The 22,767-nt window shown below is 40.3% G+C and overlaps 1 protein-coding gene and 1 long non-coding RNA gene across 3 annotated transcripts; one reads left to right on the top strand and one right to left on the bottom strand.

The window, feature by feature from the left end:
- Positions 1–635: 635 nt before the first annotated feature.
- LOC107206527 lies at positions 636–12,710 on the bottom strand. 2 transcript variants are annotated; one of them, XR_001522442.3, is made up of 4 exons: positions 12,577–12,710; positions 5,321–5,377; positions 4,885–5,002; positions 636–2,610 (listed from the first exon to the last, which is right to left on the bottom strand). It is a non-coding gene; the product is annotated as an uncharacterized LOC107206527 (long non-coding RNA). The 2 variants fall into 2 exon arrangements; XR_001522443.3 differs by having other exon boundaries at positions 636–2,507; positions 12,577–12,709.
- Positions 12,711–12,962: 252 nt separating this feature from the next.
- Positions 12,963–22,767, top strand: CCNJ (cyclin J). Its single transcript, XM_015633840.3, has 5 exons — positions 12,963–13,307; positions 15,032–15,242; positions 17,566–17,865; positions 17,957–18,116; positions 19,547–22,767. The coding sequence occupies exons 1-5, from the start codon at positions 13,239–13,241 to the stop codon at positions 19,956–19,958; spliced, it is 1,152 nt and encodes a 383-aa protein (XP_015489326.1). The 5' UTR covers positions 12,963–13,238; the 3' UTR covers positions 19,959–22,767.

The raw sequence follows: 22,767 nt of genomic DNA, 5'->3' as shown, positions 1-22,767 counted from the left end.
CGTAGCCAGTGTCAATCCTGTAAACATTTTGCTTCCCTGGGTTCCTGTCCTTTCAGGATTTCGTTGTTATCGTTCTGGAGAAGCTGGGGGCTCTTTGTCCTGAGGCAGGGCAGGCTCGGAGGGAAGGGGAAGGAGGGAGCAGCCGCGCTGCCGCCGAGTGCGCAGAGCCTCATCTCCGGTCCTGGGCGTCCCTCTAGAGGTGAAACAGCAGCCTTGTCCCCAAATCTGCTTATCCACAGGCATCCCTGCCGAGCTGGCAAACTACAAGAGAGCTCTGAGAAGCTGGTACGTATCCGAGAAGGTCTTATTGAGCTGCTACAAACTACCGGGGTGCAGTCGGCACCGAGTGGCACCGCCATCCCCTACCCAGGGGCTGAGCACGGGCTCTGCTGCTGCACCCGGCCCTGCTCGCCCCCAGCTCCTTAAACCCCGAGGCTGAAGATTTCTATATACTAAGTAAGAATTATTATGCTTGATGGGCTATTTCCTTTTCCATATGTTCACCCCTTTCCCCTACAGCATTCATGTCTGAATAAAGGGAAAATAAAATCACTTAAAGGAGGACTGTTATGTGAATAAACAAAATTACATTAACAGTGTTTGTTAACTTTTTTAATATCATCTAACCTGTTTAATTATGGTCAGGAAAAGTATCAAAGTATTTATAATGAAAACAAAATATATACACGTGTGTACATATAAATATAAGGAATATTAGATCTTTTGATTCTTTTTCACAGTGATTACATATTGATCACAACAAGCTCCTCAAGAGAAGAGATAGCAATAAAAGCTCTTTGATTGCTCTGCTGCCAATTGACAGCATTTCACAGTCTGGATGCCAAATTTCACACACCCATACACATACAAATACATTTGCCTCTGCTCTGCAGTCACACACAGTAAGTGGAGCTCTAAAGCCACCAGGTTGTCACTTACTGTTACCAATGAACTGTGCATCTCCGATCAGCAAGGCACCCAAGGGAGTTGCAAAGGATTTTGTCATTGCATTTCAGGGGAACTGAGCTGGATCCTTGGTGAAGAGTACAGAAAAAAATGCTCATGCACAAACCTGGAAACCACAGCTGATGCAAGCCTGAGACCAGTGCCTTGCACTGTGCCTACCTAAACTCTGGCAATCCATCTGGGAGTGCAGCTACTTAGTCACCAGCTGCATTGCTCCAAACCTGAGTCTTTGCTATCAGCACTAGTTTCTCACCACTGCCCTTCACTAGATCCCTACCCATCTAAACATTGTGGGAGACTTTCCAGGATATATATTCTGGAACCAGACATCCATACCAGCTTTTTTCAAACCAATACATGATTTATTATCTAGCAAAATCAAACATTTGTGCACAGACACCTACTAGACATATTAATAAAAATCCAGAAAGTTCTCCAGTGCCTTTTAGCTGAAGTGACTAATCCCAATGGCACACACAAGATAACCCCAAATGTAAGGACAGTTCTACCTTCAGGTACTGAAGTAGTACCTTCAGGTATGTTCAGTACCTAGAACAACAGGAAAATCAAGAATTTACCAATTCACTTATATATGAAGATGATCCTGCAACTAAGACACTTGCATGCATTCTCAGAGTTTAAATGACTTCCAATTTGTGAACACTTAATCATTTCTGTTTCTTTTACAATAGCACTGTGTATGTTGTAACCCTGTTTCAAGTGAGGTACTTAAAATACTTTGCACCCAAACAAACCTGACAGGCTTCCTTGCAGCATCCACCTGGCCAAGTTTTTGACCACAGCACAGAGAAACCACATGGCTTTTCTTTCACACAGGCTCAAAAAGTTTTAAATTACACTGCATTATTAAGAGCCTGCAAAGGACCAGTAATCTGTCATAGCTTCCTAGTCAGTAACCTTAAACTGAGTTATGGAATTTAAATCCCTAAGAAGCATACAAAAAATCATGTGTCTACATGAAATTACTGCAAAGTCAGAGCTGCCTGCTTTTGCTGCTCACTCCTTATTCTCATTACAAAAGTCATTCATTACTGACTTTGGTTTCCGCATGCAACACCTTCATTTACTGGAAACTAATACATGGACATATAAATTTATCCAGCTACTTTTGCTAGCAATATTCAATGCCTTCTTTTAAAATATGTGAATTGGGCTAATTCTAGATTTATACCTTAAAAGGTTCTGCTAGTAGGAGCAAACCTGCAGCAACAGATAAAGAAAGTTAGGAAAAAGGCTTGAGTTTTGTTTGTTGTTTTTAATAAATTGTTTCCTTCTCCTGTTCAAACCAGGACATTGTGTGAATAATAGTGAAATTACATCATCATTAGATACTGTTGGATAATTAGAAAGCAAGTGGCAGTGCAAGATTTGACAGCTCTGTAAACAGAAACATTACTTTATCAGGAACAGGGCCATGGCAAGTTCAGCAAATTTCAGTCCAGAGCCTTCATCATTCTCAGCCAGAGTTTCATAAGTAGAAGTCACAACAGTTCCCACAGATGTCCTTGTCTATGATCTTCCTAAATAGTGATCATCAAATTAGCTTCAATGTTAGCTGAAATCCATTTGATTCATATTGCAAAAAGCCTGCAGGCAGTTACTGTGACAATGTCTGGGAACACACTGAGGATAGAGGATGGAAGATGCACTAGAGCCACAAGCCACACAAACACAAATAGCATCCTTAGGGTTTCTGCTTTTTCTGTCAGGTGGGACACCCTTAGTGATCTGGCAACTGATGTAGTCTCTAAACCTTAAATGGCATGCATACAAAATTATACAATCTTCTGTTTCTAAAAGATTTATTTTCTTCAATTGTATCATTAATATCCCAGGTAACAGACTCGGTGAGACTGAGAGCTACCCTCAGATTACAACTATTCCTACAACTGGGAATAGGAACGGTATCAGAATTGTTTCTGCTACATGCAGCAATAAAAATAATAAATTATTTAGTATAGACTGTATAGGTCTGACAACTTAAGAAAAAAAAATTCTCAGTATCAAAACTTCAACTGACTTCAGTGGGAACAGAATTGAACTGTTGCAGTAACTAGAATCAGCTTTAAAAATCTCGATTATGGGGAGCCCTCAATTAAACCTTGGTGATGATATGCTTCTGACATGTTTAGATTATGATAATACAGCCTTTGAATGTTTTATTAATTCCACTGAGCAACCTGGCTGTTTTCCAGCTGGTTGGAAGCAGGTCAAAGTTAGGCAATGCTTCCAGGGCAGGCTCCTGCCAGGCATGAGTAATTACCCTGGAATCTTACTCCTGAGAACTCTTTCTAAATGATGTAGAAAAATAGCCCTTGTTAAACTGCATTTTCCAAATTGACATTTTCTCCCCATACCAGGCTCTTAGTTAAGTGGTTCAGGTGTTCATAGGAAAACCCTGGCTGTAATTGTACAATTTATTCCTCTGTTTCAGAAAGTAGCTAAAAATAGAAAGCCAAGATAAATGCTGTGTTCCTCTACAATGCTGCTCACCTTATTTAGTTGCTTCTCCATATAAGCTAAATAAAAGTGATGATTCCATGACACTATAAAATGAATCTTGATGCATTTATATAGATTTATGTTGCAAATAATCCAAATTTGAAAATGGTTGAAAACAGATGTGTACACTGCATCTGTTTTCAACCTCTCCTACATCCACATATCCACTTCCCCTACTTCGTGGAGATTTTTCTGATCATATGAGGCTGACTTGCTCCCTCATTTTCTCCGCCTAAAGTATGTCTTAAGATGTGAAATGTACATTGCCTTTACGAAATTTTACATTGTGACCTCAGTAGCTACATGAGAAACATAAAATCCCAGTAAAAGGGAATGAGGACAGTGAAATCATGTTTCTCCTGTTGTGAGGGAGATTTTGTAGCTGAAGAGCTCTGTCAATTCACTTTGTGTTCTGCAACCTCAAGAGTTTTTCACTGCTTGCCCTCATTTAACTGCAGACCATTCATCAGTCAAAAAGGTATATTTTGGCTTTGGAAAGTACTCACAAACCACTAGAGAAAGGCCATGAAATAATATTCAGTATTACCTAATCTGAATTCAGAAGCAAACCCAGTAGATTTTTTTTATTACTTCTCCTGTGTTTTTTAATTTGAATTCAGTTAATCTCTTATAAAAGATCCACAAAGTTATCAATAAAGATGTAACTTTATATTTTTAAAATTATTTCAGCTTTCAACTGTCTCTGTTGATGGTAAAAAAGAACAAACCCAAAACTAAGCCTTCATTATCTTTTTGCTTTCAATAACTACATTAATTGTTGCTCTGTCTCATGTACTCTGCCACCTCATGTTATTAATTTGATTGCAATTTAGCATTTCGGTGAGCATGATTTGAGGGATTATTTGCATCCAGTGATTGTATGGCACAAGTGTCACTCAGTTACTTGGGCCACAGCTAAGTAACAGATTTTACAGAACAAGGAAGTGAAACTCAAATACCCAGGATGCAAAAGTTCTTATCCATAGCTAAGACCAGGATTCCACAGGCACTACCACAGTGCATAGCCACACTATGGCTGTTGGATCAGTCAGCAGCAGAAATATGAACAATAGAAGGATCTAGACAGATCACATTTAGATGTGATAGAAATAGTAAGAATATAAATTACAGAGCTTATACTGTTTTTATATTTTTACATGAGCTTTCAGGGGCTGTCAGAGGACAGGTGATTCCTGATCCTGTACAATGTAAATGCTGCACTGGGACAACTGTTGACATAAACAGCACAAAAATAATCCAATAAGTGTTTTAAACAAAGCTGAACTCTCAAAGAAACTTAATGCCAGATCAAAGTTTTGTATTTCTGCAGCAGCACATTTTTAAACTACTTGTACAAATCCAAAAGTTGAACTTAGTATTTTGTTAAATCCTTACCCAAATTTGTTCTAGCATCTGTGACTCCATGTCTGAAGCATTATAACTCTGATTTTCATAAGTAATGTGGGTGGGTTTTTTAATTTCACTTCTAGTTTATCACCGTGGAAGTGCTTATCTGAAACATTAAATAAATATCATTAGGCAGTAAAACCTAAAGGTTGGAAAAGTCAGACACTTTTTTTTTCCTCCACATTTAGCTCCTGTGATCTAACAGACATGTTGATCTAGCAATGAATACCTGAAGCTGTTGAACCATCAACTTTCCCATGGTGACCCCAACCAAGCACAATATCAGTGTCTGAGCATTGCTTTGAATATCAACCTCAAAGGATTTACCAGTCTATGGTCAATCCTATTAATCATCTGTTTCTGCTCTTCTCCAACTCCATCCCCCATATGCCCCCATCCCAATCATCTGCAGTCACATACTCACACCAACATCGCTAAGGTGCATTTGCCTTCATCTTCTGCAGTCCAGAGCTCTTGTTCCCTTATAACATCATGGAGACACAAAAAGTCAGTTTTGAGCAGTAAACACATTAACATATGCTCAGGATAACTTTAAAAGGCACTGTTTATGTTCATGAAACCTTTAAAGGAAGATCAGAACTCATTTCAATTCAATTCTGATGGTTATTTAAAAAAAAAAAAAAAAAAAAAAAAACAAAAAAACACCAAAAAAACAGTGAACCAACAATAACACCACTTGGCTTTTACAGCTAAGTAACATGGTAAATTACAAACTGCAGATGTAGTTTCAAATGGCATACTCCAAAGAATTCTAGAGACATTTTCATGCAAAGAGTAATTTACAAATTACTCTCAAAAACAAACATCCACAAAACAAAACAAACACCCAGCAGTATCAATCAGCTTATTTCTTACAAGCAATACCTATTCTAATCACAGCCACATACTAGGCAAAGTAATGATTCAAACACAAAGAATGACTTTTACCATCTGTTTTGAAATTGTTGGACCACCATTTAAGAAAAAACACAAGCTGGCATTTCATAAGACTGAGGCCATTAGTGAGAAGAGAAACATGAAGTGCTAGTTTGCTTTCTTGCCAAAGAGAATCTTGTACAAATTCAAAATATGGTAGTGTGTGAGTGTTTCACAGATATTGTTTATTTACCATATTGATATCTCTAATTTCAGTCTGAGATTTATATAATTTTTTCATATGCAGTGTTTTGCATTCAAAATGCTAAGCAAACATGACTCCATTTTGCAAGCAGCACAAAAGAGATAGTTCTTACACACTGTCCTTCAAAGTAACTCTGAATGGGACAGGAAAATTAATATGCGAGTTCCTTTGAAATTGTGCACATAATCACAGCAATGTGTAAAGCAACTAAATAGAGGCCACAGATACACACTGACTCTTGACAGCACTTTATCCCCAACTCTGAGGTTGATTAAAGCACCAAATGAGCAATGGCTCATCAGTTTCTCAAATCTCTTACACAGATGTTGTGCAGATAGGTTCTGCTCTAAGAGGAGAAGGGTAATCTTAATACTGTTTGTTATTGTCAGAGAACCAGCCACTGCTGACTAATTTCAAAAGAAAAAACACTTTCCACTGAACCTTTCCTCCCACAGATTGTTAACTACTTTGTTAAAGGCATTGCTTTTCTGCATGTGTTGATCAAGCACATGTGCCAAACAGAGTCTAATTCAAAATGGGGGACACAATTTCAGATGGGAGTACCACTGGCAACAAGCTGTGAAAATAAACATTTTAGGTTCATTTTACCTTTCAGTCCAGAGAGCCTTCCAAATGGATTGATCATTTAACATACTTGTCAAACCAGTTATCACAGTGCTTTTAGCAATATCCTAATAGAAGTATGTTTCTGCCTTTTTAATAATGCAGTGGGTGTTATGAGTCACAATGCAATGAGTGAAAATAAAGAATACTGACTCATGTCTATTAAAACATGTCTTGACTAGATGTGTTGTGAGCAGGTGATTACACACTAAACAGCATGAGATATTAGGAAGGAGAAGTGAAGGTCTGCTTGTCCATAAACCTCTACCACACTATCTAGGTATGATATTGTTAATCAACTCCTTCAACATGTGACCACATGCCTGACAGTAAAATGTGTCCCAAACATATAAAAATGCCAAATTCTTTCAGCACAGTGAGATGCTAAGATTACACTAGGAGCCCCTGGGCTCTGGCTGTCAGAGGCAGAACTGGCCACATGCATCGAACACTGATGCAGAACGAGATCCCAAATCTCACTGTCATCTATGATCATGTTGAGAATCACTGTTCCTACTTACTGCAGCCCCAAACCACAGACTCATCCCTAACAACACAACTGAGTAAGGTGCAGTACTTCTGAATAATGGAACAAGGAACACAACACTTGGAGCACACATAAACCCTGTGGGATTTGGCAGGGTTTATCCCAGCCCCAAATCTGCTGAAATTTACTATTCTTCATATTTGGCCAGGGTTGGTTTTTTTTTTGTTTGTTTGCTTTGTGGACACAGAGTAAACCCTGCTGTGACCCTGGCAAAGATCCTGGAGGGAGCACAACACAGACCAGCCAGCGCTGCAGGGAAGCTGAAGGCTCCTACAGTGGCAAGATGAACAAGAGTCAACAATATGCTCTGGCACTGACAGCATTTGGCCTGTGTAACAGAGCCATAGCAAAATAAGTTATTTTCACCGTTTACTTATCACTCACTGAGCTGTATCTAGAATATTGCATCCAGTTTTGGGACACCCTCCTCCCCCAGTACAAAAACAACATTGACTAACTGGAGCAAATCCATCAGAGGGTCATCAAGATGGTTAGAGACTGGAGCATTTGCCCCTTGAAGAGAAACTGAGTGACCTGTGCTTGTTCAGCCCAGAGAAGATACAGCTCCAGAATAACTTTGGAGTAGCCTTCCCTAACCTGAAAATAAGTGCTATGCTATTCACATCTTTGCGCTACCTCTGTGCTTGTAAATTCTAACAGATGAAACTAGTTTTCCAAGTCCTCTGAACAGATAACAATAGTTTTAGTTACTTTCACTAGCAGCAATTGGCTGTTCATTGGGAAGAAACTGGAAGTGTGAAGTTTTCCACTTGAAGCTACCAAGATGGAACCAAATTAAGTACTTGAACAAGAAGCACCACAAAGTGTCCCTGTCCCACATCTGCAGGCAGTTCTCCTCCTGGGCCACCCCTAGCAGACGAGAGCATTAACTTTGTGATGCTGTGCCTAATTTGGTAGCCCTAGATACTATATTAAAAAAAAATAAATTCTGTGATGGACCTTAAGTTTGAAATGAAAAGGAATAGACCAATTTGCCCTACTTAAATTCTGTGGATATTCAGTAAATAAAAATATTTGACAGGAACAACTGCATATTCCTAACTGCTCTCCCTCCACTCCTGAGCTAACTGCACAAATAACCTTTACTAAATTCCAGTCAAAAGGACTGAAACCCTCCAAGCAGGAAGTACATTTGCTTTAGATGCATAATTCCTCCCATCCTTTTAGTTACTGACAACCATGAGTGCGACTTACAGAAAAGAGCAACCCCCCAGTACAACTTATATCTACCAACACCCTTTCACTTACATGAATGTTTCCTTCATACCACACATTATCAAAAACATATACATTTATCCTAATGCCAAATAAAACATTCATGGGGGCACATTTTTATAATAGCTTTCCAGACAACGGGATAATATGTAAAGCCAAATTGTTCATTAAAATGCTTCATGAAAAGCATGTATCACTCAGGCCTCAGCATTCACAGATGTTTTCTGTATTAATAGCCATACTAACAACTAAAGTCAACAGTTCCAAAGGATATTTACCAGCTCAGATCAAATCTATTAATCATATTTCAGTAGCTATTCTGGGAATTCAAATCCACAGACAACTTCGAAAATCCTGCCCACAGAGTACCTTTAGCATTCAATATAGGATTTACAAATACAACTCTGGAGTATTTTCTGTAGGAGACTTCCTTCATTAATCCTTCTGAAGTGCTAAGACTTTTTACCAACATGGCACATTTCATCTACCACCATGCTGCAAAAGAGCCCTGTGAGCAATTATAGTCCTGTCTCCAGGGTGATTCATTCCCTTTAATTAAATGCCCTTGAAATATTACTGCTATGAATGTCATCAGATGCAGTCTTTGTTTGAAAATAAGATCAAGAAGGACAGAACAAAAGCAGAGCTAACTTTCTCAGCCCCAAGAAATTCAGGAACTCAGTTTGGACGGTTTTTTAAAAATAATTCTCAGTTCTACAAAACTCAGATTCCCTTCCATTTTAATTCCAAAAACTAAGTCCTTCAAAAATGCCTTTTAAGGAATTACCATGTCTTTATTCAGGTGAGAATGACCAAGGAGCAACAAAACAAAAGCAAGAACCAATAAAGAAAACCCACAATTAACATAGCAATTGAGCCATTATTTAAATGTTCCCTTCAGTGCTATGCAGCCCCAGAATTTAGCTTCCAGTCTGGGTGCTGATTGTATGTTGATTCAGCTCATTCTCCCAAGTCAAGATAAATCCAAACTTCAGAGAAGTATCTTATAACAAGGGGCCCAGAAGAACAGTGTCAGTCATTAGAAACTTGTTCTCTGTGGCTGACGTACCATTAAAATTAATAACAGCACAGATTCTTTTATACTGGGAGGGGTAAATGGGTTTTAATGTGGCTTGCAGGATCAGAGCATTTGATGTACTTGGCAATTATTTCCTACTTCTTAATTTGTATTTTAAAAGTCACATTTCTTTTTTCACAGGCCAAGAAGAACCATCAGAAGAAAACTAGGGGAGGAAAAAGCAGCTTAAAACACATAAATATATGCACCAACTCCTGAGATACAGATCTAACCTCCCAGTAACTACAAAGAGAAGCCAGCTCACCCACCATGTCTGAAACCGTGTTAGGATTATAACCTCTGAATTACAGGTCCATAAATTGTAAGACTTCTGCAGCAACCTCTCCGGAAGATTCCATAAAAATGTTACAGGGATTTTAGTCCAGATTTCACAGGTTACATTCTAGCCTATTTTGGACGTAGTTCAGGGTAATAATATTTCTTGGTGAGTTCCAAAAATAACGGTATTTCTTGCTACTTGGCACCTTTTCAAAGCACAGACAGCAGCTCACAGCCAATTTCATTCCCTGCCCTGAGACACACATATTTGCTTAGGTGATCCAGGGTCATTTACAGAAAGAGAATACCAATTTCAAAATGGTTCCATAACATTTAATTCTGCTGTTTTCTCAGGTTCTATATACTACACATACTTCACACTTCCAGTTTCTTGCTAAGAAAATGTAACTACTGCCACTGAAAGTAATGTTTATTGTCCTCTGTTTATTCTAAGGATTCACTGAGCTGGTTTGTTTTTTTTTTCTATCCTGACTTACATACAGGGGACTAAAGTAAGAATACTTAAAGAACTGTACATGGCCTTGACCATTAAAAGTAGGTGAAATCTGGACTGGCTAAAAAAATCTGCACTGGTTAGAACACTTAGGATTGATTATAAATTATGCAGAGAAGCTGTATTAATTTATTCTCATTACAGTTGTGCTACTCCCATTCCCATTCGAAACTCAAAACTGTGATCTTGCAAACTCTGAAAAAAATCAGCCTCAGTTCAGCACTCCAAGACTATTCTCAAATCTTCCAGCTCGGGCTAAGGCATAAACTGAGGTCATAGACTACCAAGTTACAAGGGGAGCTCCAGCACCATCTCATCACCTCGTGTAAACCTTTTTGGCAAAAGCAAGATGTCCCAAGACCCTATTCCACTTAATTAAAAGTGTCCAACCTGAGGGAATCCACCACTTCCCTGACAAGATTACTCCAACGGCTGATCGTTACCATCTGATAGGATGTAAGCTTCCTGCAGATAACCAGGCTGTACTTAAGTGCTCTGGCTTTTCAATAGGATGACTTCCGAAATGCCTCCAAGATTAGAAGAATGCATGCCAGGAGCAATCCTGGCCTTGGGCAAGATGCTAAAGCTCTTCCTAAATCTATGTTTTCATTGCATGAAAAGCAGACAGATATAACTGTTCACAAGACCAACAACTCAATTAACATAGATTGAAATGGGAAAAAGAATCTGAAATAGGGGGTCCCACAACTCAGTCCACAAATTGGCAACTAACAAGGACATTATTGTTTTTCTCAGCTATATATAAATTAAATAGTTCTCAGACTACATAATCTTATGAGGATGGTGTTTCCAATCCAAGTCAATCAAGCATATCTTAGAAATAAGCCAGAAAGCACCAATATTTTTTTCCCTGCTTGGGAAATTCAGCACCAGACTAATCCACACAGTATTTAAAAGCTCTCGGGGGAGGCAGCTCTGCTAATAGCAATAAGAGAAGGAACATCACTTCCCTGTTTGGGCCCATTTTAACAGGTTTTAGCATGTTGGTGTTTATTAGCCTTCTCTTCAAGCAGGCAACACGTTTTTGAAGGCAATGAGGATGTTATAAAAGACAATGTCTCCATCTGTTTTTGAGACTTATCCTTGAAACATACTGGTATGTTTGTATTACTTCGCATTACCTGTATTATTTTGGTATTACCTTTCTTCAAGGATAAACAATTTAAAAACAATGTAGCTTGGGCATGCATTTGCCTATAAAATAACATATAGAAATGAGACAAAAAGCCATCGGACCAGGAAAATACTGATTCGTCAATAGTTCATAGATCTCGGATTGCTAATTTAATAGTTAAAACATTTTTGCAACTATGCACAAAAAAACCTTTTATGTTTTTTTCTTTGCAAAATCTATGTAGCATTTTATAACAACATCTGTCATAAACGGAAACTGTCTAAAAATGTGTCCTCAAAACTAAAAGCTTCCACCGATGAGCACATCTCAGATGAAAGGGACCACCATTAGACACACAGGAACAGGCTTTTACAGTTCCCACTACAGAGTCATTAAACTGGTTATGTCAAGAAGTTGGTTTCTATTTTCTTAATTAAAAGGAAAAAAATCATGTCTGAGCAAAAGTAGAGGCAAAAAATTAAATATACTCCCTCAACAAAAATTGCACCCAAAGCACTTCTTCTGCATCACTTTGCATCACCTGTTGTACCAGGTTTTATATTCTTATTAACTAGTTGTTTCAATATTTATAAATTCAAATACGTAAAGGAGTATGAAGCACTAAGTTTTACTTCATAAGGTGTCGGTAGCGGGGGGGTTGCCCGGGGGTAGAAAGCACCAAGGAAAAGGCTCTGTGAACTCAGAGCAGGTGCAGAGCACCTCCTGCTGAACCCGGGGCACGAGTGGGAGCTCTCAGCCACCAGCTGCCAGGACACGGAACCTTTCGCTCAGGTGAGCGGCACCGGTGTTGAAAGGGAGGATGCATGCTACTGCAAACCTTCTCCCGGGATTTAACCAGCAGGGAACCCAAACAATCCAATACTGAAGCCTCAAAGCTCCGAGGAGGCGTGTGTACCCCGCACTGCTACCAGGACAATGCGCCTGAAGAGCAAGGGCTGAGCGAGGCGCTGCCACCGCAACGTGCTGAAACCTCCCAGCTGAGCCCAATGGGCAAAGAGCCGGCGGAAATGAGGGAAGGAGGAAAAAGAGATAAGGAAAAAATGAATAAAATAAAAAATAAATTTAAAAAAAAAAAACAAAAAAAAAACAAACCCACGAAACTCACAAAAAGCTATCCGGAGCTCATGGGGGCTTAAAGACCACTGTGCTCCGGCCGGGCGAGCCTCACTGGCTGGGTGAAACCCACTAGCCCGGCTCTCCCGACCCCCGCCTGAGGGGCCCCGGCTGGGCCCCCCGCCCGCCCGTTCCTCGGGCCCAGAGCCCCCCGCAGGCGGCCCGCGACCACAGCGCGCTGATTGGCGGCCGGGTAGCGCTGGAAAGGGGCTGGCGATTGGCGGCTGTGGCTGCCGCGCTGTAAGGCGGCCAGCGATTGGCGGAAGGGCGGGCGCGTGCGGGCGCTGCCCGGCTTTGTACACGCGCGGCGCTTTAACAATGGGCGCGGCGCGCGGCGCCGCGTGATGGCGGCGGAGCCCTGGGGCCGCCGCTCCGCGCTCGGGTGTCCCGGGCCGCGCCCCGCCGCCGCCACCACCACCTCTGCGACCCCCTCGCCCGGCCGTGCCCCGCGGCGGGAGGGGGCGGCTTAACGAGCCGCACTTGTGCCCCGCATGGCGGCCAGCTGGGCCAGGGGGCTGGGGGAGCCCCGCGGCAGCTGATCGCGGTTAACCGGGGGTGAGCCAGAAAGGGGCGAGGGTGGCGCTGCCTGTCCCGCCCTCAGCGAGTGCCGCTTCCTCCCCGGTGCCCGGGCCCGGGCGCTGCGCCGAGCCGCCGATGGAGCTGGAGGCACAGTGGTGGACAGGACAGCTGGCGGCCGATATCCACCAAGCGCTTCGATACAAGGTAGCCTGGGGGGAGCCGGACTGGGGGCGGCCCGCCGCCTTTGTGAGGCTCTGGCCATCGGAGCCGTCGCGGGGGCAGCGGGCGGAGAGTGCGTGTGAGTCGGCCCCGCTCGGCCGCGGGGGCTCGGCGGAGTTTGGTCTAGTAAACTCGGAACTCGCCGTGTCTTCCCTCCGTGGGTGCAGGGGCCGTCTGTCCGCGGCCGTGACAGCTGATCGGAGCGGCTGGACTGTGCTCCCGCTGCTTTCTGCAGAGGGGAAGGGGTCACGGTGCGCCCGGTGCTGCTCTTGCGACGCTTGCGTGGCTTCAGGCTTAAACTCGGCAGAAAGCATTGTGGTGTTATTGGAACAAAAAAAAACCCGACCAACCAAACAAAAACACAGTGAAAGAAACGTTGGGTGCATTAAGAATAGTGGAGGGTTTTAGGTAATTGCTTAGAAGTTGCTTCGACTGTCTCAGAGTTGTTCTTCGGGGCTATTGTCATAAAGCACATCTTAACACCCAGGCTGAAAATCAGTTACAGTGATTGAGCCTACTAAAAACGTGCTTTTGTTGTCTGATGATACTCGATGAGCGGATTACTTTTCCCGGTGTCGTGACTGCTTTACTCTTTTCCGGTGATGGAGGGAAATAAGGGAAGGACAGGATCATTTATTTGCTGCCAAAGTTATCTTTACTGAAGCTGAGATAGTGATTCGAAAGGTGAATTATAAAGCTTAGCAGGTGGGAAGTTTGTTTGTGGGGTTTTGTTTCACTTCAATAGCACGTTTCAAAACTTTGAATTTACCTTAAAACTTTCAACTTGATGTCATTAAATTAATCAAGTTAATTTTCGTTGGAAAGGTAATTGTACTGAAAATCCTACTTTAACACAGCGTGTGGGTGCACAGTCTATCTCATAAATTTATTCATAATAACAGAGGACATCACTGCTGTTCTGTTGCATACATGAGGAGGTACTGGCTGCTACGCAGGAGCTTGGAGGGTTTCTGTTTTTTCCTACCAGTCCAGATTTTGTATTCAAAATAGATTATGGCACATATTTTCTCAAATGTGGTATTTCTAGGACCTTTGTTTTGAGTGGTCCTCCCCCCAAATCTGAGACCGTGTGAGCCTAACTAACTGCCTTAGAGCACACTGTAATCAGTGTCAGAGTGACATCAATCAGATCGGGTCGCTGTTTTAACATTCACGTGAGGCGATTGTTGGTTCATGCACACCCCATTCCCCTTCCTAAGGTTCAGCTGGCTGTTAGTGGTCCTTTCCTGGAGGCATCAGGAGGAGATTTGGCTGCTCTAGAACATGCAAACACTTAAGTACAAAGTCTGGTTGCTCAGATTGAGCTGTAGCAAGAGAGGGGTTGAGTTAAACTATTGAACTTTGCATTGAAGCAGCTGAGGAAAACTTGCATGCCCTTTCTCTACAGCCTTTGCAGCAGAGGTTATACAACAGACTTGGTAAGAACTAAAGTCACTCTGGCTGATTGCCCAAATGAAAGATGTTACACTTTAAGTTGTTAATGTTGTGCAGAAACAAAGTGGTTTTTAGTTGTTCTGTAATACACCAAATAGATTTTGTTTGCTGAAAAGGGATTCTGGAAGTATGGGAACAGAAGGAAGAAATCCTTTGAATCTTCCATTATAAATACTGAAATATCAGCTGTATTAATCTGACACCACTTCAAACTAAATTATGGTTTTAATAAAATTACCTGCTTCTGTCACTAGGAGCTGAAGCTGCCCTCTTACAAAGGCCAGTCTCCCCAGTTACACTTGAGAAGATACTTTGCAGACCTGATTGCCATTGTGAGCAACAGGTTCAGACTCTGTCCTGCTGCACGACATCTGGCTGTGTATCTGTTGGACCTCTTCATGGACCGCTATGACATATCCACACAGCAACTGCATGTGGTTGCTCTTTCCTGTTTACTTCTAGCAAGTAAGTATGTGGCACTAAACTTCAACTGGACTAACAGATTCTACTGCCAAATGCAAGGCATGTCTTGGTGGGATAGAGCAGGTGGGGGAAACAAAGTGGGTATAAATGACAAGCAGTGTGTATCAATTTGGCCCAATTGATAGAGCATTTCTTTATACTTGTTTTGATTTCTGTTGGCACATGATGAAACTGAGGGTGGGAAAAAACAAACCGTGATTAAAACCTAATGTTTATATTTGTAAACAAGTTATTCTAATGTGAACTTTAAGACCTGTGTTGTAAGAACAGAAAGACTGTCTTTTCTAGGTTATCTCAAAATAGGTACATCCTGTGCTGGAAATGAGAAATTTGCATATCTGTGATAAAGAAAGAAGTAAAATAAACCATGTGTAGACTGCACTGCATTCTGCTGATGGTGCTGTGTAGTTCTAAAATACTCCAGATTTTGTAAATGGCAATGTTACTTAAGCAAGCTAAGGCTAACATAAATCTTGAGTTGTCATGTATAAAATGTAATACAGGTAAAATACACAGTACTCTGAAGACAGAATTAATTGCAAACACTCATTAGGAACAGTGATGCTTATATTGACCACAGCTAGATTTTTGTGGCATGTATCCATCTTTCAACATTTGTGGACCCCTTTTCAATATCCCTGAAAAAATATGGGTGCTGTTTGCTGGGGAACCTGCTGGCACTTGTTCTTAAACTAGTAGATTCAGAGAAACTGGTCCTGGCAGCAGAACCAACTGTTGGTTTAGCTTCTGCTGATCTGTTTCTCTGAATCTATTCTCATTTTCTCCAGTAAGGGCTCTAGACCCTCTTTGCTACAAAACTGGAGTGCAGTGGGGTTGGACAGTTTTCATCTTTTCACTGTATCCTGTGTCCACCAATACAGCTATTCAGCAAAGCAGTAAAACCAGAAAAGGGTTATTTCAGATTCTTCTGAGGGTAGACTTTGACTAGGTGCCACTAGCCAGTAATCTTGTCTTGGCAAAGTGTGTTGTGCTGAGTATGAAAACGTTGCCTCAGAAACCACTGTAATCCATTTAGGAAAATGGATTGGCTTTGAACTAATGCCGGATTTTCAAATTAAATTCATGTTCTGAAGAGAATTTTTTTCATTTGTTTGTTTTAAATGAACCTCTGCCATGGTTCATGGCAAGCTGCAAGTAGAGATCTGAAAGCCTGTAGTACTCACTCTTCTGAGAGGCAGTGTATGGGTTGGTTCAGAGAAAAGTAAAATGCTGTTTTAAACTTTTGCCCTGTGTGGCTTAAACAAGCAGTTTAATCAGCAGTGTAATAAGCTATGACATTGTGATATATCTGATAAGGTTAAAGAAATAATAAGAGAAATTATTATGTGACTCCTGAAGTTTTTATTTCTGTAATTACTGGAGTATGGGAAACAAAAACTAACAGGCACTGGATTAAGTCCTATATAAGTACCTCCACTGTTGAAAAAAGTAAACGTTCACGTATGTTCAGTCCTGCAAAACTCAAAGAATGTGTATTTACAACCTACCATGTAGTACTGAATATAGAGTGTAAGATGGAAAGAATTTGCAATGAAATCGAAATAGCACAACCATATGGCAAACTGTATGGAAATGTGACACTTGTTTCTCTTATTAATGGATTTTCTACATACACAATTTTGCTTTAGGCTAAAAACATACAGGCCTGAAAAGTTGAAAGTCCAATGAAGGTTGCAACAGTGTATGTGGCAGAGGGGGGTTTCAGATGCATGTTGCTGAAATTCACTTGTTTGCCAGATCTCAAATATGAAACTGCACCTACCATAGCAGGCTTTAACAGCAGCCAGGTTGGCTGGAGCTCTGGCTATGCTCTAATGAGTTTTAGACACAAAAAGGGTGTGTGGGGGTGGGAGGTGATTAAAGCCAAATGCTCTTGTGGTGTATTTGCCAAGTCACATCAAAGTGGTATTTCATTGATGATGGGGACACATTATACAATAATTTGATGACAAAAACTTGCATATGTAATGTCAGTGATGTCCTAATATCCTGCTCTTGGCAGCTGGCTTCTGTGTGCTGGCATGGGCAAACCAACAGGAAACATGGCACTGCACAATATCCTACACAGTGTTTGACATTATCTGCTGAAATTTAGCCCATTTTAATACATACCCCTTTATGTCTCTAATGACATAGTCCATTTGAGTTCTGCATCTGCATGAAAGTCTCAAGCTTGTTTCACATAGTAGAATTGAAATATGACCAACAAGTCATTATCTACAATCCATTTTATAGTTCATTTGTGCTGAACCTTTTTTTCCCTCCTCTTTCTGTTCACCTGAAGGTAAATTTGAAGAAAAGGAAGACAGTGTTCCCAAACTTGAACAGTTGAACAGCTTGGGTTGTATGACTAACATGAATTTGGTACTAACAAAACAGAATTTGCTTCATATGGAGTTGTTGTTGCTAGAAACATTTCAGTGGAATTTGTGCCTCCCAACTGCTGCTCATTTCATCGACTATTATCTTTCTATTGCTGTCCATGAGACTGATCTTCATGATGGCTGGCCAATGGTTTGCTTAGAGAAGACTAAGTTATATATGGCAAAATATGCTGATTACTTTCTGGAAGTATCTTTGCAAGGTGAGTTACAGATTTCAGATAATGACTACTTTGTTGTCTTGACAGACAGTGTCAAACTTAAATGAACTTTTTTCTCTTTCCTTCTTTCTAGATCATGAATTCTTAAATTATGCCCCTTCTTTAGTTGCTACTGCATGTGTAGCTTCTTCAAGGATTATCTTGCGTCTCTCACCCACGTGGCCTACGCGGTTGCATCACCTGACTGCCTACTCCTGGGACTTCCTGGTGCCATGTATTGAGCGACTCTTAATGTGAGTTAACACCAGTGTCTTTTTTAAAGCCCATTTCTCCATCTGTTGTTATGCTTAATTGCTGCCAACAGTGCAATTATTTCTTTATGAATTTCCATTCCTCTGTTCTAAAGACACTTGTGTATTAAGGAACACATAGGTTTGGTAGATACATATTGTTAGGCAATAACTGTTTTGCTTTTTCCAAAAGAGAACACTTTATCAGATCTAATATCTTTCCTGGTATTTCAACAAATACTGCATTTCCACTGAACATCTGGGATGCTTTGAATAGTTTATTCCAATCTCTCTAGTCTGCTCTGAGAGCAAAGAGTTAGTGAAGAGTACCAAAGGCATAGGAGCTTTTATATAGAAGACTGTATGCCTCAGAAGTTCAAGGTATGCTCCAAGGAGATGATGGATCCAACATATAGACCATTTGAGTGGCCAGCTTTGTGGGGAGGAAATGACCAGGAGTTTGTATCTATTTTGCTGTATCCATTTTTGCATTACAACTGACATGAGATAAAAATGCCAGTGAATGCTAAGTGAACCTTCCTGGGAACACACATTATACAATCTGCTTTCACTTTACAGAAATTTGCTCTTACCCAAGTCTAATATGGTTGTGATCAGTAGAAGCATAGCTGTATCTGGAAGAACTTCATCAGCCTTAATAACATAACATTATCACCCTTGATGGCCTCTGTTGGCTTCACTTGTGTACAATGAAAGGAGTAGTTCTTAAGCTGTGCTAGTGCTGTTGCAGCAAGTGTTGTCAGTATTGCTCTGGAACAGAGGGAGGCATCATCAAAAAGTCAGGAATGAAATGTGTAGGTGGAATCTGCCTAACCTCAACATAGAATTGAGAGTGTCTAGATACATTTCAGACAGTTGTAATTCAAAGGGAATTCAGATGAGCCATACTGGATAGGCTAGAATAAAGGTGAGAGGAAGGAAAAAAAAAGTGGTTTTGCTCTCCAGAACAGGATCCAATATGAATATGCATATGATCTTTAAATACTGTAATGTAAATATTACAAACCTTTCTGGTATCTTGTCTTTAAAAACGTTGTGCTCTGTTTAATTTAAATGAGGTAGAAGCAGCAAGTTCTGGTAATCTGGCAATTTATTGGGTTGCTAAATACAGCAGCAAACTTCATTGCACTGTAATTCTAGATCCCATTCTATTACATGTAGTACTTGGCTTTTATCTGTGTTTTTTATTGCCACACAATAAAGTGAAATACTGAAAAGAGAGACTATACCCTAATCAAATTTTGAAACCTGAGATGATTTTAAGGGTAGCTAAAACTATTGGTTTTTTTAAAAGCTTTGGAAGCTGTCAAATACTTGCACCATTTTTTAGAGTACTCTTAAACATTAACTCAAAAGAGTTTCAATGATATTAATATCTATTGTGATGCATTTTGTCTTTTCAATTTGTTTAGTGCGCATGATAACGATGTGAAGGAAGCAAACAAGCAGAAAGGACAACAGACTCAGTCAGCCCAACACGCTGTGTTTCAGCCCCCAGCTCCAAGTGCCCAGCAGGCCAATGCTCAGCAGCACGTACCACAGTATCTGCAGGCTCATCAGTCTTCCTTACAGTACCACCACCCAGCATCACAGCAGCAAAACTGCCAGCAGATCTTATCATCCACTCACACAGCCTCTTACCCACTCCAGACTTGCCCTGCTGCCTTACAGACCAGTGCTCAGGCTCGAGGCCACCTCCAGACTGGCGCTGCCATGTCGCTGGCTGTGCCCCTGGAAGTGAAGCCATGTATAAGTGTCTCCTACAACCGGACGTATCAAGTGAATGGACGATATTCCTGTATTACTCCCTGCTTTGAGAGGTGATAAGTACAAAATGGTTTTGTGCTTATTTGTTTGGGATAGAGAGTTGTGTGGAACATTGTTTCATTTTTTTGTTAAACCTCAAAAAAGTTTGAGGGCAAAAAATTGAATAAAAAAAGGTGTCTTCCCAGAAAAAAAACCAAACAACTGGATTGGCAACTGGTACCACAGCTCAAACAACAGCCTGCAAAAAGTTAGCACACAGACAGACCATCCTCTGAAAAAGAATCTGTATGCTTGGGGATAATACGTTCTTACTCTGACACCCAGAATATTCTGCTTTGAATGTGTGGCTATGAAATACTACTCAAAAGAAAAACAGCTGTGGACTAACTACAGACTTATCTTATAATGAAGGATATATGCAGTATTATTTTGAAGGCATTTATGTCATCCCACCGTACAGTATTAACACTTCCTTTATACTTACTGAAACTTAAGAATCTGTTGAATGCCAGAGTTCTACAGGTACATGGAGATCACAGGAAGAAACAAATCTCATGTGGCTAACTCCATATTCTTGCCCCTTTTTCACCACTTGTGTTGGTTATTTGCTTTAGGCTAATGCACATGAATTAACTGGTATTTTGGCTAGTTTTTTATGTTTTGTACCTTACAGAATAGACAATGTATTTTTGCCTCTTTTATCCTCCCTATCTTTTTTGTGTTTAAAGTAACTCTTTCATACTAACTCAGGGACTTTTCTACTCAATACTCTGTGCTGCTGGTTTGTACACTAATTGGGTATAACTCGGGGAAGGAAGGCAGAGAGGGAAGAGACTATAGCAAGTGGAGTGGCTTTTCTTCAGGGCATCTATGCAGAGTACCAAAGGGATATGCTAGTGTTCACAGAATGTAGATGTGAACTACTGCCCAGCAGTGTGATAATTGAAGGAAAGTTTCAGATGAACTTACACTGTACCAGAACTACTGCAGTGGCTATGATTCCTCTGTGTACACACACACACAAACACAAGAATATTATTAACCAACAGAAAGTATCCTCCAGTTGTACTGACAGTATCATCCTTACAGAAAAACTACAGTTAAATGCTGACAGAAATCCAGTTCTGTCAGGCTTATAGTGGAGGGAAATTCTCAGGTAATAAAGGGGCAACTTTTTCTTCTACTATTTGGGAGTTCCAGAAGAAGATAGAGAGATTTGCTCTTCCAAGTGGGTGGATCAAAAATATTTTGCAAAAAACTGCTTCATCACAAGTAAGGTGCTAATTATATAACTTTATAGAATTACACTGTCTCCTGTGGAGTGGATAGTCTGAGGGTAGAAAGCTTCACTCATCCACCTCTTGGATGAAAATTACGGTAGAGATATTAATGGAAATTGTTTTTTGGGGTTCTTCGTGTGTTTGTTGGGGGGTGTTTTAGTTTTGGGGGGGGGGTTTTTTGTTTGGCTGGTTGGGTTTTTTTTTTAAATACAAAAAGATACCAGACTTTCTCCTGTGGTAGAATATGGGGGGAAGTGGTATGAATGACAGGATTCTTACTACTTTAAAATATCTTTATGGTATATGGGCTTAAGGCTTTCTTTGGTAGTTTCGTTTGTTCTTTTAGCATCTTCTCCCCTGTCTTAGTGGCAGCACTTAAAATTGTGAACCATCAAATGACACTGAACTATTGTGAATCTCATAGAAACTGTTTTGAAAGTAGGGGCAATTAAATTACATTCTCAATATGAAGATAAAGGCTTTATCACTGTAATGTTCAGAATGGAGGAAAGAGCTGTGTTCATTCTTTTTGGGGCTAAATTATAACATGCTACAAAAACTTATTTATTGCTGAGGAGAAGAAATCCTGTTTCTCTGGTTTTGTCTTCTAAATTCCAGTTTTTGTTGTGGGCTTTTGTAGCATAGATGTGCAAGTCAAGAAGAATAGGAGGGTGGATGGAAAAGCTGATCCTCTCCCTTTTATCCTAGAGAATCAACTTTGAAATAGCCATAGTGTGATCAATTCCTTATTAAAATGCAAGTTGGTTTGGTTTTTTCCTTTCCTCTCTTTGTCTCTTAATGAATATTTCCATGTGTCTGAGAGGAGTGTTAAGTAGAGACTCTCCACCTCATAAGATGCCATGCTTTTTACACAGCACTGTTACCCGTTTTAGAGGGAAATGGACTTCTTTCTTCTGGTTTCATTTTGTTGCAATGCTGTATCCAAGTCCTCAGTGCTCTAACTACCTCTGATGCTATGAATGTACAGTCTTGTAATAGACCATGACTTGAAATAACAGCAGATGCCTGTAGCAATTTTTTTCTGTAAAATCTTTAAGTCAGCTAACTTGTCATCTTTTTTTTGTGACACAGCAGTATAGGCTCTTCTTTTTGGGGGTATTAGTAAATTTATCCCATAGACATTTGATATATAAAAATTTAACTAATACTTAACACTGGAATTATAATGGGTGGGGGGCTTATTCAGTTAGTTAATACCACGGATTTACATTTAATAGGGTGTTTTTTATTTGACTATTTTAAGACATTAGGTCAATTGTAAAAAGATCCACTACATGCTGTTTGTTTTTAATTTATTACTTAGTCTGAGTTTTTTTCTGACACTACAGCTGCATCATGACTACAGAGAAAATGTACACTGAACAGTTTCAATCTTATATTATTTAAAAGGGCTTTATCAGTGTACATTAAAAATACACTGTTCTTACTATTAGAACCAAAATGTGTTTTTTATGGCATAAATAAGAATGGTGCTTCTAAATGCAAAATGTCCAAAACAATGGAATCTTTGTGAGTGCTATGCATTCAACTTATTTTTTAAAATAAAACTAGTTTTGAGTAAAAAG

The sequence above is a fragment of the Parus major genome, chromosome 6, assembly GCF_001522545.3.
Source record: "Parus major isolate Abel chromosome 6, Parus_major1.1, whole genome shotgun sequence".
Lineage (NCBI taxonomy): Eukaryota > Metazoa > Chordata > Aves > Passeriformes > Paridae > Parus > Parus major.
Note: the sequence above shows the minus strand (reverse complement) of the source record. Positions and strands in the feature narration are given on the sequence as shown.

Coding starts and splice junctions, on each gene's coding strand:
- CCNJ (XM_015633840.3), top strand. CDS start 13,239: ATGGAGCTGGAGGCACAGTGGTGGACAGGACAGCTGGCGGCCGATATC. Junction 13,308..15,031: donor ACCAAGCGCTTCGATACAAG/GTAGCCTGGGGG, acceptor TTCTGTCACTAG/GAGCTGAAGCTGCCCTCTTA. Junction 17,866..17,956: donor TCTGGAAGTATCTTTGCAAG/GTGAGTTACAGA, acceptor CCTTCTTTCTAG/ATCATGAATTCTTAAATTAT.